The sequence below is a fragment of the Oncorhynchus clarkii genome, chromosome 22 (genome assembly GCF_045791955.1).
Source record: "Oncorhynchus clarkii lewisi isolate Uvic-CL-2024 chromosome 22, UVic_Ocla_1.0, whole genome shotgun sequence".
Lineage (NCBI taxonomy): Eukaryota > Metazoa > Chordata > Actinopteri > Salmoniformes > Salmonidae > Oncorhynchus > Oncorhynchus clarkii.
The window spans coordinates 24,110,443-24,128,891 of NC_092168.1; the positions used below are offsets into that span (position 1 = coordinate 24,110,443).

The following is an 18,449-nucleotide window of genomic DNA, read 5'->3' on the forward strand; positions in this document are numbered from 1 at the left end:
TCCGTGTGTTTGTTGTGGCACTGAACAATGACGTCCTAGTGAGCAATGACGTCCTGTCTTGTTAACTATTAAATTCTCCTGCTTTTGCTTCATACTAACACGCTAGAGAGGGTAGTACATACAGTCATGGGGCCAAGCTTCCTGCCTTCCAGGACCTATATAATAGGCTTTGTCAGAGGAAAGCCCATAAAATTGTCAGAGACTCCAGTCACGCAAGTCATAGACTGTTTTCTCTGCTATCGCACAGCGAGTGGTACTGGAGTGCTAAGTCTAAGACCAAAAGGCTCCTTAACAGCTTCTATGCCCAAACCATAAGACTGCTGAACAATTAATCCACCGGACTATTTACATTGACCCCCCCCCCCACCCCTACCTACATGTACAAATTACCTCAACTAGCCAGTACCCCCGCACACTGACTCGGTACCGGTACCCCCTGTATATAGCCTCATTATTGTTATTTTATTGTGTTACTTTTATTATTTTTTACTTTAGTTTATTTGGTAAATATTTTCTTAAACTGCGGTGTTGGTTAAGTAAGAATTTCACGGTAAGGTCTACACTTGTTGTATTCGGCACATGTGACAAATAAAGTTTGACTTATGGCAGAGTTCTTTAACACAGAGAAAGAGAGAGGTAGGAAGAAGGTTAGAGATAGGGAAGAAGAGAGGGAAAAGGTGGGAAGAGGGAGAGCTGCAGGGGGATAATGGAGGTGAAAAGTAAGAGGGCACGGATAGAATAAGAGGACAGAAGGAGTAAGAGAGAGAAAGAGTATAGAGAATACACCACCCTTCACTCCAAACACAAAAAGAACGAGACACAGCGATTCAGCAGTAAAGTTATGACGATCATTTATTAATACAGTTTTCACTGATGGTTACAATATCAACAACTGAACACACTGTATTGGCATGCAGGGGTGTCATGCACCCCAAAAATCAGAGTGGGCACAAATTACATAAGGATGGCTGGGGGGGGGGGGGGGGGGGGGGGGTGGTCTGGAGTGATGGGAAGATGGATCGTTTTGCATTTTTCAACCACCTGAAAACAGCTTTTTTTCCTGCAATCTAGAGCCATAATCATTATGTCAAAAAATATTTGTATTTTTCAAAATATCTAAGCAAACCTCTTGAGCTGTCTGTATAATCATGACTGGTGTCTTTTTGTTTTAAATAACAAATGTTCTTCTCTGCATCTCTGCAAAAATCTGAGTAAAAGATGGAAAGGAATGTGAGTCTTATTCAGTACATTTAGTAATTGCTTGCTTTTCTAAAATCCACCAGCCTTTTCAGCATGCATGCCAGCTAAGTTAGTTAGACAAGCTAGCTACTCTAACTTGATTGATAGCCTGAAACGACTTCTTGGTAGCTAGTTATGAGGTTGGGAACTTATCTGGGCTAGGTAAAGCCAACAACAAACAACAACAAAATGTTTGACCAAAAAATGGATACATCTTTTTTAAAACAGGATATGTATAATAGCTGGTGCTGAGTTGTTTAAAAAGGTTGGCAACAAAACAATGTTTTAGCTTTTCCTTAACGCTGCAACTTTGAATTGCAATATTTATTGACTGGTCACTTTTACACATTTGTTTTGTTAGTTTGGTAGGATTTAGTGATCTACTTAATAACAGTAAACTGGCTTTCTACTCTGCTGGAGGTGGAGAAACTGGGGACCCAACCTGTTCACGGGATTTCACATAATCCATCCATTTTAGGGAAGGAAATTTAATTTCAATACACTGGGAGTTCTTGGTGGCATTTTATTTAAAGGTTCAGCTACCGGTTGTTTACCTGGTATATGGAATGGTGCTCTAATTTAGTATCAATGAAACAAATAAATGATCCATAGGTATTATTGTATATTTACCATTTTACCATGCAATTTCTATGTACATACCAGTAATCCCTTCCATAAAAAGAGTTCATGCAAAATAGTTGAGATTTTAATAACCCAGTATTGTAAATCTGAGTCATTAGTGAAAACAGCATACATGGGAGACCCAGAACCAGGGCTGAGATCCCTTGTGTAGACGGGTTGGTTGTTTAGCAACAAAACCAAACCATGTACAACTAATGGGGCAAAACATACGGGGTTGGCTTGGATTGTTGATAACAGGTAAACTATATTTCGTCTCCAATGTTTACTGAAAACATAAATAAAATTGCACAATGAGCACTCAAATACATTGTTACAGTTGTTGGTTAGCTAGCTAGCTCGCAAATCTTTGCCATAATAGCATAGATGTGACATGGCATAAGTCAAAACACCTCAAAACAAGACAAGTACAAGAGCAAACGAGCCACTTACGATTCCCCACACTCCAGTTTTGCTAGCTATCTGGCCATCCAGAAGCATAACAACACACAGCTTCTGCCCCTTTGAAGCACGCGCAATGTTTTCATGACGTTGTCAGCGAACCCGTCTATAGCACAGAGGTCCCAGCTGCCTCTGTCATGACTCTAAGACATGGACATACATACATACATACACAACACCATAAGAGGCCCCAGTCGGAGCGTTGAAATCATGTCATTGACCTGAGCCGTACATCTATGTGAGCATTGACTGTACCTCAAATGATACCCTATTCCCGGTTGAACACTCATGTCGGGATTCCACCTCTACTCTTTCTCACTCACTCACACACAAACGTGCACAAAGATACACAATCGTAAGGCAGACATACAAAAAAATGAAATGTCAACAATACATAAATTAAGCAAAATGTAAACATAGGTCTATATATCTCAACATGTGGCACAAAAACACATAACATCAATAAAATCAATAAATAATACTATTTATCAGAATCAGACAAAACTAAAACACACAAATATTACAAGAACATACAAATAAATCCAAACAGCACAGTGTTCCAGACCAAAGTCGGCACACACACATCATGATGTGTTATTATAATAAATGATAAATAACCTAGGAGCGCGTAAGACAGAGGAGGTAAGTGGGAGGAGCTATAGGAATGGAATACATCAAACATATGAAAGCACGTTTAACTCCACTCCAGCCATTACAATGAGCCAGTCCTCCTATAGCTCCTCCCACCAGCCAGAGTAAGCCACGTTTAACTCCACTCCAGCCATTACAATGAGCCAGTCCTCCTATAGCTCCTCCCACCAGCCAGAGTAAGCCACGTTTAACTCCACTCCAGCCATTACAATGAGCCAGTCCTCCTATAGCTCCTCCCACCAGCCAGAGTAAGCCACATTTAACTCTACTCCAGCCATTACAATGAGCCAGTCCTCCTATAGCTCCTCCCACCAGCCAGAGTAAGCCACGTTTAACTCCACTCCAGCCATTACAATGAGCCAGTCCTCCTATAGCTTCTCCCACCAGCCAGAGTAAGCCACATTTACACATCCACAGACCAAATCAATTGCACAGTTCGTTGTTATCTAATGCCATAGATATGGACACAATAGTCAGATATCATCCATGTAGCAGCAAAAAAGCAAAGATGCAAATGAAAGGCTAAAGTTAGCTCTAAATGCTCTCTCAATGTTTCATCAACATATCTTCTCTAAATGTCTGAAGTTTAGGTATTTACAGTGATTAGGAACATCATGAAAATACAGTGTATGTCGGCTACTGTATATATTTATGTGGGTTAATAATGTAATGTCTATTCAAATATGTGCATCGCTTTGGAGATGCTAGGGCCTATATGGAGCATGCCAGACCACAAGGGGGAACTGTGAGAGGACAGGGAGACACAGGGGTCAAAGACTACTAAGGAGAAGGATGACGTTGCCCCTTAACACTAATGCAGGGTCAGATATTCATTCATTATCTTAATGGTTAAAGTTAGCATCAAGGGTGGGGTGAGCTGATCCTAGACCTGTGCCTCAGGGAAACTTCTCCACAGTGTCAGAGACTGCTAAGCTCATATGGAGTAGGAGGACGTTGCCTCTAGATGCTGGTCCAAGGTCAATCTTGTGTTGGGGAGGGTAAGCTGATCCTAGATCAGTGCTTACTTGCAACTTTTACCAGCAGAGTCATTCAGTGGAGGAGTTTAAGGTACTGAGAGAAGCTCATGGCACAGTAGCATTAAGGAATGGTGTTTCTTTACAATAAGTTACAATAATGAGAGAGAGAGAGAGGGGGGGGGGAGTGAGAGAGAGAGGGGGAGAGGGGAGAGAAAGTGAGAGAGAGCGAGAGAGAGAGGGAGAGGGGAGAGAAAGTGAGAGAGAGGGGAGAGAAAGTGAGAGAGAGAGAGAGGGGGGGGGGGGGGGGGGGTTTAGTGATGCAATGTGCTAGTGTTGTGGGGATCTTCTGTCCCAGTCTACCAAGATGCTGTTCACCCTCTCCTCTTCATCTCCCTAAAAAAAACAACCACATAGGCTCTTAGATGTGTTTATAGTGTGTGTGTATAGTGTGTGCGTGTGTGTGTAAGTGAGAGAATAGTCACTAACCTGCTCTCCCAGCTACACCATCTCATACTGATTAGCTGTAATGATCCTGGACAGACAACATGCCAGCAACATGCCAATCAACTGAGAAGGAGAGAGAGTGATAACTTTAGATAAGTGTTTTTCAACATACCCCCAGCAGTACACATTTGTATTGTCCGGGGCTACAATAAAATGTGTACTGTTGGGGTACTGGAGGGTTGGAGTTGGGAAACACTGCTTTAGATTATAATAGACCTTAAAAACAGCACTCATATCAACACACAAGTGCATTATCTCTATCTCACCTGTGAGAAGGCGATGCCAAAAGTCACTCCTGCAATGATGGCCATGTTGATCTCGAGGAAGGAGGTGACCAGTTCATAACAGCCCTGAAACACAGGGGACGGGTTAGTGTGTAACACAGTGGATGGGTTACAGACACACAGACACAGACACACACACACCTGCTGGTTGATTTTGGTGTGGTTTATGGTGGTGTTGCGGAGGTCCTGTGGGCTGCAGTCAGAGGAGTTGGAGCAGCAGCTCAGGGGAAAGCCGTTAGCAGGGTAGTACACACTGCCCAACCAGCTGGTGTAGTTGTACACCCCACAGCAACGCAGCTGGAGAGAGACACACAGACAGATGTGATTGAATTGTGTGTTGTTGTTAGAATAGTAGTTTTGTTGTTGTTGTGACTCACGCTGCTTTGGACGTTGTCCACAACCAGGCTCTTCTCATCCTCAGCATCATAGTTCAACACCGCGTCAGTATACGTCCTCAGGAAGGTTCCCTTTATCTGTGGACACACACGCACAAACACGCGGGCACACACACACACACACACGTGATGTGACGTATTTCTATTGGCAGGTAAGCGGCTGAGATGGGGCCAGATGAATTGTGGGTAATGTATTACAAATAGAGAAACTGACCTCATGACGAAAAACAAAACCAGAGATCCCAGCCACCAACTCAGCTAGGAACACCAGGGACAAGAACATTGCATACTGTAGAGAGATAAAGAGAGATGGGTAGAGAGTGGGGAATCCACACACACACACACACACACACACACACAAACATTTTGTCCATTAAAATAACATCAAATTGATCTAAAATACAGTGTAGACATTGTTAATGTTGTAAATTACTATTGTAGCTGGAAACAACAACCATCACTCCTGTGTTCCAATGTCACATTGTGTTAGCTAATCCAAGTTTATAATTTTAAAAGGCTAATTGATCATTAGAAAACCCTTTTGCAATTATGTTAGCGCAGCTGAAAACTGTTATCCTGATTAAAGAAGCAATAAAACTGGCCTTCTTTAGACTAGTTGAGTACCTGGAGCATCAGCATTTGTGGGTTCGATTACAGACTCAAAATGGCCAGAAACAAAGAACTTTCTTCGAAAACTCGTCAGTCTATTCTTGTTCTGAGAAATGAAGGCTATTCCATGCGAGTAATTGCCAAGAAACTGAAGATCTCGTACAACGCTGTGCACTACTCCCTTCACAGAACAGCACAAACTGGCTCTAACCAGAATAGAAAGAGGAGTGGGAGGCCCCGGTGCACAACTGAGCAAGAGGACAAGTACATTAGAGTGTCTAGTTTGAGAAACAGATGCCTAACAAGTTCTCAACTGGCAGTTGCATTAAATAGTACCCGCAAAACACCAGTCTCAACGTCAACAGTGAAGAGGCGACTCCGGGATGCTGGCCTTCTAGGCAGATTTGCAAAGAACAACCAATTTCTCAGACTGGCCAATAAAAAGAAAAGATTAAGACAAAAGAACACAGACACTGGACAGAGGAACTCTGCTTAGAAGGCCAGCATCCCGGAGTCACCTCTTCACTGTTGACGTTGAGACTGGTGTTTTGTGGGTAGTAGTTAATGAAGCTACCAATTGAGGACTCCAGATACTCAACTAGTCTAAAGAAGGCCAGTTTTATTGCTTCTTTAATCAGAACAACAGTTTTCAGCTGTGCTAACAATTGCAAAAGGGTTTTCTAATGATCAATTAGCTTTTTAAAATGATAAACTTGGATTAGCTAACGCAACATGCCATTGGAACACAGGATGGTTGCTGATAATGAGCCTCTGTACGCCTATGTAGATATTCCATAAAAAATCTGCCGTTTCCAGCTAAAATAGTAATTTACAACATTAACAATGTCTACACTGTATTTCTGAACAAATTGATGTTATTTTAATGGACAGAAAATGTGATTTTCTTTCAAAAACAAGGACATATCTAAGTGACCCTTAACTTTTGAATGGTAGTGTAGATAATTATCATTGTGTTTCTCTAACTGCTCTGTGTTAATCAGTATCAAAACAATGCTTCACAACCCCAGCTGCAGATTCCCAGCTCCAGTGTGTGTGTGTGTGTGTGTGTCTGTCTGCATGCCCCTCTCCTCCCTCTCCCCTCACCAGTTTGAGCATCCATGGGCTCCCCCTGCAGGTGGCGAAGCATCCGAACAGGCCAAAGACGATGATGACAGTCCCAGTGCCGATGAGGACGTATGGAGCATTGGTGGTGTTCTCAGCTATCAGAGAGATATAAGGACCCAGCATAAACTTCCCCCATACTCCCACTGCCAAGAGGATCGCTCCTGTGATCTGAAGAACAGAAAGAAAGAGAGAAACAGAGCGGGAAAGGAGATGAGTGAAAGGGGAGAGGACAGAGAGAGGGTAGGTAGTTAAGGGGAAATATATGAGCGAAGGGTGATGGCGATGGGTGGAAAGAGGTGAGAGAGCAGATGGAGGAGACAGAGGAGGAAAGGGGAGAAGATGCCAGACAGATGTTGACATCCAGAGGTACCCTATTCGGCCAGCAGAGTGCAGTGCTGCTACTGATGGTCCTACTGATTGTGCTTAGACCAAAGACTAGAGAACACCCCCCATGGCTCAACAATGCATAGCCACCCACCCTCTGCCTCTCCACAGTATGGGACAATGAAGTTTCCCCTGGACACAGATCTAAGATAATATTTTTTGAGTGTAATTGATAGCAGGTTTAAATGTAGTTATAAACTGTCTGGTTTGAGTCCTGAATGCTGATTGGCTGACAGTGGTGGTATATCAGACCATGTGTATGACAAAACATGTATTTTTACTGCTCTAATTCCGTTAACCAGTTTATAATAGCAATAAGGCACCTCTGGGGTTTGTGGTATATGGCCAATATACCACGGCTAAAGGTGCGTTGCATCGTGCTAAGAACAGCCCTTTGTTGGCCATCCATATACCAGGGTCTTATTGCTTAATTATACCATGGAATACTCCTTTCTGATTGGTTTGAAGGGCATTCTAAAGCGTGCATTATTTCCCTACAACACGGTAGAATTCAATGGCTATGGTTATTTTTTTACATGTTTTGTTTGAGCTGCTTTTGAAAGCAAAAGTCAAATTGAAAACAGTATGGGTATTGTTGAATTACATTTTCATAATAGCAAGCTAGGACTCATGGTTCGGTTAGCTAAACTAGCAAGTCTGTTTGGTTACCACGGCAACTACTGTAGCTATTTAGTAAACTTCATTCCTACTGGCAAATGAACACATTTCTAGTTGCAAATGTGTTAAATTATAGCCATGGTATAAAAGGGATAATCAACTCGGGGCTCTATGCGTTCTCTGGAAAATAATACAACTCGTGGAAGGTGTGTTTCACTCCGCTAATGCGTTGTGGAACATACCTTCCACACGTCGTTCATTATTTTACACAGAACGCATAGCCTGCCCCTTGTTATTTATCCCTTACATAAGTGATAACTAGATCAACCTTTCAGCTTGTCCTCTCTGACCAAGGAGCAAATAGCAGTTGTTTCTAGGTGTCATAACAGAGAGGGGTGAGCAGAGAAAGAGAGAGACAGAGAGAGGGAAGGAATGGGGGGGAGGTTGAAGGGATATGTTGATAGTTTTTTCTGTGGAACACACATACACACACGCGCACACACACAAAGAGGGAGCGAATCAAAAGGCCCCTTTGATCCAGAGCGAGCCGCTTCCTCCTGTGGCACTGCTCTTGGCATTTCTAATGAAGGCCACTCATAAAGGAGTGTGTTGTGTGGGCCAGCTAAATGCCCGTGTCCCAGCTGGGGGGCAGCTGCTTTTTGGGACGGGGTACCGAAGGGGTGCCGATCTGTTAATGCCACCGAACTAGCAAAGCCTGTTGCCAACTCATCATCAGCCCCCTACCCCCCACCACGAGGTCCCTCTCTCCTGCCGGCTGTCATACTGCCACATAGCAGGCCTGCACACACATCCACATAAGCAGAACCACACAGGCACACAAACAATGTGACATATAGTTTTACTGGCAGGTGTCAGGCCCAATTGTGGTCTAAATGTATTATCATTACCTGAATGAGGTGCAGTGCTCGACTGTAGCAAATGTCTGCACATCATAGGACTAGTTATCAAGGCCTTGATTAGTTGCATCAGGTTTGTTAGTGCTGGGCTGGGTCAAACATGTGCACCCGTTTGGGATGGAAGAACACTAGGAGAGGTGTCAAGGACAGGGACCGTTTGGCTGGCAGGGCCAGAGTTAAACTGTATCCATGGTAACAGACATCCATCTCTGAGGTGCTGCAGTATCCAAGCAGAACTCAGCCAAAACATACAAAAAAGCTCCCTCTCCTCCTCTTTGTCATTCTAACCTTGTATGAACAGCAGGTGGCAAACCCCCTCCCTGTCCATAAGTCTAAATGTACTAACTGCCCTCGAAACCTGGACTGTTCTTCACAAATGAAAAGACTGAGGCACTACAATCCCTTAAAAACCACAAAATGATAAAACTTGACTTTTTATCAAAGCACCACCACAGACCTAAATCAATAAAATGTCCCTATTATCTCTGAATATGTTTATTTCTCAACCATTCATAAGTAATGACACCAACACAGACCAAAGGGCTCATTTTAGTAATGAGTGGAAACACAAACACGGCATTAATGATTCAAGCTCAGATCCCCCTCTGTACTGTATAGCTGGTACTACATAATGTACACAGTATAATGGCAATGCTCCTCCTACATGTATCACTGTTGAAAGTCTTGCGGTTTCAATGTGCGTAGCGAACTTAGCAGAGAATCAATTATGCTCCACCTCGTGGCCTGTGTGAGCTTGTACTTAATGACCATTCAGGATAGACAGGACTATCTGCCATCATTATAAGAATACTGCCTTGATAATGGTTTATTCTACTGTTCTATTATCGCTGATATTCATCTTATTTAACAAGGATCGCTTGCAGATTTCTATAAACATAAAACAAAAAGTAGTTATCAGGTAGGCTAACTATCATGTAAATACCGTTTACCAAGGGATTCAAGAAAATGTATATTTTTTTTCAGAATCTTTTGGGACTTTGTGAGAAATGATAATATCTTAATCACAAGTTATAAGTGGGTGCACACACATAAGATAAGTGCACAAGCCAATTTCCCACACTAATAGTCACATGTTCATGCCAGCTGTTCTGCGGTGAGGTGTATGCCCTTGTCCAATGGCCCTGAGAGGTGAGTTCTGCGTGTTAATGTCACGTTCTGACCTCTATTTCCTTTGTTTTTGTATTTATTTAGTATGGTCAGGGCGTGAGTTGGGTGGGCAGTCTATGTTTGTTTTTCTATGTTTTGGGTCAGTTCTATGTTTTCGGCCTAGTATGGTTCTCAATCAGAGGCAGGTGTCATTAGTTGTCTCTGATTGAGAATCATACTTAGGTAGCCTGGGTTTCACTGTTTGTTTGTGGGTGATTGTTCCTGTCACTGTGTTTGGTGTCACAGGATAGGACTGTTTTGCGTGTTCACATTTCTTGTTTTTTGTTAGTTTGTTCATGTGTAGCGATTTATTAAAACATGAATAACCACCACGCTGCGCTTTGGTCCGCTTCTCTTCCTCCTACAGACGAACGCCGTTACAGAATCACCCACCACAACAGGACCAAGCGGTGTGGTAATGGGCAAAGGAAAAAGCAGCAGCAGGAGCAGCGCGAGGAGGTATGGACATGGGAGGACGAACTAGACGGTAAAGGACCTTGGGCTCAGCCAGGAGAGTATCGCCGCCCCAAGGAAGAACGGGAGGCGGCGAAAGCGGAGAGGCGCTGGTATGAGGAGGCAGCGCGGCGTCGTGGATGGAAGCCCGGGAGTCAGCCCCAAAAATTTCTTGGGGGGGGGCTAACAGGGAGTATGGCTACGCCAGGTAGGAGACCTGAGCCAACTTCCTGTGGTTACCGGGGGGCTAGAGAGACCGGGCAGGCACCGTGTTATGCTGTGGAGCGCACGGTGTCCCCAGTGCGGGTGCACAGCCCGGTGCGGTACATTCCAGCTCCGCGTATCGGCCCGGGCTAGAGTGGGCATCGAGCCAAGTGCCATGAAGCCGGCTCTACGCATCTGGTCTCCAGTGCGTCTCCTTGGGCCGGCTTACATGGCACCAGCCTTGCGCACGGTGTCCCCGGTTCGCCTGCATAGCCCAGTGCGGGCTATTCCACCTCGCCGCACTGGCAGGGCGACCGGGACCATTCAACCGGGTAAGGTTGGGCAGGCTCGGTGCTCAAGAGCTCCAGTGCGCCTGCACGGCCCGGTCTATCCGTCACCACCTCCACACCCCAGCCCTCCGGTGGCAGCTCCCCGTACCAGGCTGTCTCTCCGGCCCATCCGTCCAGAGCCTTCCTCCTCTCCAGCGCTGCCGGAGTCTCCCGCCTCTCCGGCGCTACCAGAGCCTTCCTCCTCTCCAGCGCTGCCGGAGTCTCCCGCCTGTCCGGCGCCTCTGCCGGAGTCTCCCGCCTGTCCGGCGCCGCTGCCGGAGCCTCCCGCCTGTCCGGCGCCGCTGCCGGAGCCTCCCGCCTGTCCGGCGCCTCTGCCGGAGCCTCCCGCCTGTCCGGCGCCGCTGCCGGAGCCTCCCGCCTGTCCGGCGCCGCTGCCGGAGCCTCCCGCCTGTCCGGCGCCTCTGCCGGAGCCTCCCGCCTGTCCGGCGCCTCTGCCGGAGCCTCCCGCCTGTCCGGCGCCTCTGCCGGAGCCTCCCGCCTGTCCGGCGCCTCTGCCGGAGCCTCCCGCCTGTCCGGCGCCTCTGCCGGAGCCTCCCGCCTGTCCGGCGCCTCTGCCGGAGCCTCCCGCCTGTCCGGCGCCTCTGCCGGAGCCTCCCGCCTGTCCGGCGCCTCTGCCGGAGCCTCCCGCCTGTCCGGCGCCTCTGCCGGAGCCTCCCGCCTGTCCGGCGCCTCTGCCGGAGCCTCCCGCCTGTCCGGCGCCTCTGCCGGAGCCTCCCGCCTGTCCGGCGCCTCTGCCGGAGCCTCCCGCCTGTCCGGCGCCTCAGCCGGAGCCTCCCGCCTGTCCGGCGCCTCCGCCAGCGCCGCCCGTCTGCCCAACGCCGCCAGCGCCGCCCGTCTGCCCAGCGCCGCCAGCGCCGCCCGTCTGCCCAGCGCCGCCAGCGCCGCCCGTCTGCCCAGCGCCGCCAGCGCCGCCCGTCTGCCAGGAGCCGCCAGTGCCGCCAGTCAGCCAGGGGCCGCCAGTGCCGCCAGTCAGCCAGGGGCCGCCAGTGCCGCCAGTCAGCCAGGGGCCGCCAGTGCCGCCAGTCAACCAGGGGCCGCCAGTGCCGCCAGTCAGCCCAGCGCCAGCGCCGCCAGTCAACCAGGGGCCGCCAGTGCCGCAAGTCAGCCAGGGGCCGCCAGTCAGCCAGGGGCCGCCAGTGCCGCCAGTCAGCCAGGGGCCGCTAGAGCCCCTCTGTCCCGAGCAGCTGCCCCTCTGTCCCGAGCAGCTGCCCCTCTGTCCCGAGCAGCTGCCCCTCTGTCCCGAGCAGCTGCCCCTCTGTCCCGAGCAGCTGCCCCTCTGTCCCGAGCAGCTGCCCCTCTGTCCCGAGCTGCTGCTTCACCTCTGTCCCGAGCAGCCCCTCTGTCCAGTGGGGTCATTGAGAGGGGTGGGCATGGGGAGTAAGCCACGGAGGTGGACAATACGGCGGACTAAGACAATGGCGAAGTGGGGTCCGCGTCCCGCGCCAGAGCCGCCACCGCGGACAGACGCCCACCCAGACCCTCCCCTATAGGTCAAGGTTTTGCGGCCGGAGTCCGCACCTTTGGGGGGGGGTACTGTCACGTTCTGACCTCTATTTCCTTTGTTTTTGTATTTATTTAGTATGGTCAGGGCGTGAGTTGGGTGGGCAGTCTATGTTTGTTTTTCTATGTTTTGGGTCAGTTCTATGTTTTCGGCCTAGTATGGTTCTCAATCAGAGGCAGGTGTCATTAGTTGTCTCTGATTGAGAATCATACTTAGGTAGCCTGGGTTTCACTGTTTGTTTGTGGGTGATTGTTCCTGTCACTGTGTTTGGTGTCACAGGATAGGACTGTTTTGCGTGTTCACATTTCTTGTTTTTTGTTAGTTTGTTCATGTGTAGCGATTTATTAAAACATGAATAACCACCACGCTGCGCTTTGGTCCGCTTCTCTTCCTCCTACAGACGAACGCCGTTACAGTTAAGGAGTGTGTTATTGCCATTTTGTTATGATTTCTTTGTCGTTATACCAGTATACTTATCCCTCTACTGATTGATCAATGTCTATCAATCTATCTATCTTGTCTTTGTATTATAAAAATCCTTGCATCTATGTTTTTTATTTTAACTAGGCAAGTCAGTTAAGAACAAATTCTTATTTACAATGACGGCCTACACCGGCCAAACCTGGACGACGCTGGGCCAATTGTGTGCCGCCCTATGGGACTCCCAATCACAGCTGGTTGCGATACAGCCTAGATTCAAACCAGGGTGTCTGTAGTGACGCCTCTAGAACTGTGACGCAGTGCCTTAGACTGTTGCGCCACTCAGGAGCCCCTATTACATTGATAGTCAGGCCAGAAGATAGACTAGACAGTGTGTTTGTCTGCATGCAATACAGCTGATGTCATATGTTGAAAACAGAACCCAGGCTAGGGCTGGAGGAAGTGATGATGTTGTTGTTGTGATGCAATCGACCATTGTAGAGGTTGCCCTTAGTCCTAGATCTAGGATCGGATGACTCTAACAATCTGAACCAATAGGGTTATGAAGAAAACTTTGGACCCTGTATCACAGGTAACGAGGCAACATCTAACTAATAAAGTCCAATGCAATCTGGGAGATTATGACAGCCATGACAACATGAATGACCCCTTTCCCCCCAGTCCCCAAAAGAAAAAATATGGCCCACTTGGTTAAAACTGGTTGAATCGACGTTTCCATGGTATTTCAAAAACAACAAAAAATCAAATGTGATGACCTTGAATCAACGTGGAAAACTGATTGGATTTGCAAAAACTCATCAACCTAAGGGAATTTAGCTTTTTTCTCTCAACTTTTAATGTCATTCCAATGACATGGTGACATTTTTTGTTGATTTCACGCATAATTCACATTAGTTGAACACTCAACCAAATGTAAATCAAAACTAGACATTGAAATCAGAGGAGGTTGGTGGGAGGAGCTATAGGAGGACAGGCTCATTGTAATGGCTGGAATGGAATGGTATCAAACCACCTGTTTGACTACGTTCCATTTATTCCATTCCAGCCATTACAGTGAGCCTGTCCTCATATAGCTCCTCCCACCAGTCTCCTCGGGGAGTGGGGGAGGTCTATTTTTAACATTAAAACATGCCAGTGTCTCACATACCCCAAGTCTGCCAACTGCACTACTGGAGACCATAGCGTGTGAACTAGAGTCTGAAGCACTCGCCGGAAGACATTAGCTGTCATGACAAGCTGACGACAGTGAAACTCAGGAACCAAACTATCTGAAGAATTTCAAACCACCACCAACACCCACCCCTCTGACCTCAGCCCAGTCCAAGGTGTAGACACCCAGCCCTTTGACCTCAGCCCATTTCAGCCCATTCCAAGGTGTAGACACCCAGCCCTTTGACCTTAGCCCATACCAAGGTGTAGACACCCACCCCTCTGACCTCAGCCCATTCCAAGGTGTAGACACCCAGCCCTTTGACCTCAGCCCACCCACCCTTTTGACCTCAGCCCATTTCAGCCCATTCCAAGGTGTAGACACCCAGCCCTTTGACCTCAGCCCATTTCAGCCCATTCCAAAGTGTAGACACCCACCCCTTTGACCTCAGCCCATTTCAGCCCATTCCAAGGTGTAGACGGAGCATCACTCTATCCTTGTCTAACAAAGATATCTCTCAGGATAAGAGCTGCAAATACACACTGAGTTTGTTTACTTTTGGTTTGACTGTAGAGGGATTGCTTATGTGTTACCCAGTTACCCATCCAACGTGATGCCCATCTGTAGGCTACTGTTTCTCATGTAGCCTAATAGACACAGGAGTTGGCTCAAGAAATACATGCTATGGTATGACCCTCGAAGCATCGTTACCCATCGCGCCACAAAAGCCGCGGCCCTTGCAGAGCAAGGTGAACAACTACTTCAAGGCCTCAGAGCGAGTGACGTCATCGATTGAAACGCTATTAGCGCGGACCGGACCACCTCTAACTAGCTAGCCATTTCACATCGGTTACACCAGCTTTGGAAGAAAACAACAAATGTAGACATTTATGGTCTATTAAGTTTACATATATTTAAAGGCTATTTATACATATTTTCTGTTTTATAAAACCAGTATAAACTGTATTTATTATTATATGACAATATTTTGCAGTGACAGTATTTCTATTACACATTTTTTTAATATCACATGAATTACTTTAATTTTCCAGCATAAGTAAAAGCAAGAAATGCATTACCTCAACTCTGGACCTCAATGCCAGTTCCACTGCATTTTTTATTCCCCTCTAATCAGGGAATGATTTAGACCTGGGACACTAGGTGGGCACAATTAATTATCAGGTAGAAAAGAAAACCAGCATGCTCTGGACCTCAATGGGTAAGAGTTGAATACCCCTGACCTATGCCTATACGGCCATTCTTTCCAATTAGACTGGTTTGGATTTATCCCTGACCAAAATGGCTGCCATTATCACATCATTCTGGATCTTTGAAGGTTTATGACATAGAGATCCTATTAAATTAATAGAGGGGCTATGATCAAAACAAACAACTTAACAGGATGCAGACAAATCATTTCAAATGGGCTGTAGGCTGTGTTTACAAAGTCAGGTGCACATCCATGTTGGGGCTATATAGTGCCACATATCCAGTATGGTTAGTCTAAATCAATGGCAAAACATTGTATGCTGGTATAATGACCAATGACGAGAGCATATGCATACTGTAGCCTTGGCATTGACGGGGTGACTTCCATGTTAGCTACGCACCAAATGATGGACCAGACAGAAACCGTTACACGAGTGGCTGCTGATTTGCCTGCATCAACAGCCTCGACTGATAATCTCTGCCTATCTCTGTCACCACAGAGAAGCTGCTGCGCTCTATATTCTACACATATGCCATGCATATGTATTGCGGTCATACTGACAACTTCGAAATAGAGAGCAACATTTCGCGAGCTGGAGTCAGTGATAATGTGCGCAATAAGCCTACAGCTGGGTTGGACAGCTGAGGATGTCGCATTTCGCCAAGCGTGTGGTTGTAAACATTACCCGATAAGTCATCGTCACAAAAGGCACAGCTGAAACACATTTATAGCATTACATGTACGGTAGCAAGAAGTCCTATAAAGACGAACGTCCACCCTCGAATGAATCATCCATATAGAAAAATAAAGGTAGGCTACCCCGTTCGTCATAGAGGGCATGCATTTATTTTCTATACGGGTAGACCGCACATGTCTGCATCTACAACGACAACTATCTCCCCAAGGCTTACATTGGGGAATGGATAAACCTAGGGTAACGTTAACTTACCCAAAATACGAAGGAGTAAACGATGAGGAGGGTTTTGAGAAAGGTTATCACTGGTTTGGTCTCCATTATGCCCAATGCCATACCACAGTAAACTGAAAAGGAGGTTTCTGCAAACCTTGCGCTACCATGACTCTCCGCTGGAGGACATTCACAGCGCAGCCGCCAAAATTGCCCCATTAACCACTGATACAGGGTCAGATATTCTTTCTCCGGAATAGTAGGTAAGATTCGCTTTGACAGTGTTATCTGTTCGTAGATCTGATCTGTGGAGCAAATAACCCGAGAAACAACACAGCTCCATTACACCCTCTTGGCGTGCGTTTCCAAGGGCAGTATTATCATTCAGGGTTGCGTTCATTAAGATAGAACGGTGTTCAACGTTTAATTTTTTTTTGCATACAAGCAGTTTTACTATGACTTATGCAGTGCATGGTCGGACTAATCAAGTGTCAGGCCCTGGGAAATAACATTTTAAAGGACCCCCTATTGGCGTCAGAAATAACATTTTAAAGGACCCCCTATTGGCGTCAGAAATAACATTTTAAAGGACCCCCTATTGGCGTCAGAAATAACATTTTAAAGGACCCCCTATTGGCGTCAGAAATAACATTTTAAAGCAAATGTTCTGCAATTCTAAGCATTTTGCCTTAGGGCAGAGATACCATTTAGCATTTTTCAGGCTTAAATTACCATGATTTTAAATTCAAACTAAATTTTTCGGGGAATAAAATAATAATTTAGTTATACCAATATCCCTGTGGATACCAATATCCCTGTGCCCCCCCCCCCAGGCCCATCTTGCGCAGCTAAAAAGGTTAAGAACATACATTGTGGATTAATATTTACATTTTATTGCACCATGTAAATATTATTCCATGGATCCCTTGTCCAAAATTCCTTTCATCTGTTGTTGCTACGTAGCAATATTCCTAAACATTCAGTACATCGGACCCTTCTTTGGGAACCCCTGGCCTAACCTACTCTGTCTAGTTGTAGAAGAAGTGGTAGGGAGTCCGATCTGGGAGTCAGTCATATGCCACCCTGTGGTCAATACAGTACACAAGCACAAGGAAACGACTATGCATCAATGCCTGGAAGGCTACTGAACACCAGAAATAGTTAATAGTTAATAATTCGTCTGGCTGTGTGTGCTTGAACGTGAATTCAACATTTTGACAGGCATTTTGATATTAAAAAGTCAATGTATAGATTATTCCTATCATGCAACACGGTAGACAGTCGGATGGTGATATAACGTAGTAAAATTAAATTAATCGCTTTTTCGACACTTTGTCCTAAGCGTCATTAAATCCTAGTCGATATGATGCGTTACCGGGAGCCAAAGTGGTAACGTTAGCTAACCTGTCAGCAGAAAATGCTGGCACTGGAGTCACTACCACTCCCACTGATGTGTATGACTCATCCATACCGGACAATGGAGACACGGTTATTAAGAGGGCGGGGCGCGGTTCAGCCATTGCACTCCGGCTATGATGATCCCTGCACTGTTGAAATATCGATTGCAACATTTCTGGTAGCTCTACCCTGATCTTGCTGTCTAAAAGTACTTGTATGTAATTAGTCTGTTGCTGGTGGTCCAAGTAGTGATTTTGTGATCTGTTGAGTTTCGTGTTGAGAAATAGATTTGTTTCGCATTTACCTTTAGGTTACTTTAGCTTTGCTTCTTCATCGGATGAATGGTTTTATAATTTAGCATCTACTGTATTTCAAAGCGAACTAGGCCCACTAACTTTTATTCTATATATTTCGAATACCCCGATTGTTGGCGGATATATGCTGATCATTTATTAAACCCACTTTTGAATGATTTGTTTTGCGTCCTTAGACGTAATATGTTTTATTTGCTAGATAATAAAGTGTATAACAGTTTGCAATTCAAGACCACGATAAATACTAGATTACTGCTCATTGTAACATAAATACACATTTGTGTGCAGCTATATGGTTCGTTCAATAAAACATTACTTGAAAAGTGTGCCTAAAGTTGAATTGTCCAGCATCTGACAATTGTATCACATCAAAATATATTGGTCGGGTACACAGTTTAGCAGATGTTAAAGCTTGTGTTAATAACAGTGCAGCAAAAATGTCAAACAAGTACACAAATAATAATAAAAAATGTAAAACAACAAATTACTAATGTCAGTACGAATCCAATGAATAACCCAATACTATCATCCATGCGTACATACACGAAAAATATATAATTTTTCGTGTATT

General features: G+C 45.9%; 1 protein-coding gene across 1 annotated transcript; it reads right to left on the minus strand.

Annotated features, from left to right (window-relative positions):
* Positions 1–834: 834 nt before the first annotated feature.
* Positions 835–16,335, minus strand: LOC139380684 (tetraspanin-7-like). Its single transcript, XM_071123616.1, has 8 exons — positions 16,209–16,335; positions 6,844–7,032; positions 5,345–5,419; positions 5,113–5,208; positions 4,877–5,032; positions 4,718–4,801; positions 4,434–4,514; positions 835–4,340 (listed from the first exon to the last, which is right to left on the minus strand). The coding sequence occupies exons 1-7, from the start codon at positions 16,287–16,289 to the stop codon at positions 4,446–4,448; spliced, it is 750 nt and encodes a 249-aa protein (XP_070979717.1). The 5' UTR covers positions 16,290–16,335; the 3' UTR covers positions 835–4,340; positions 4,434–4,445.
* Between the last annotated feature and the right edge of the window lie 2,114 nt (positions 16,336–18,449).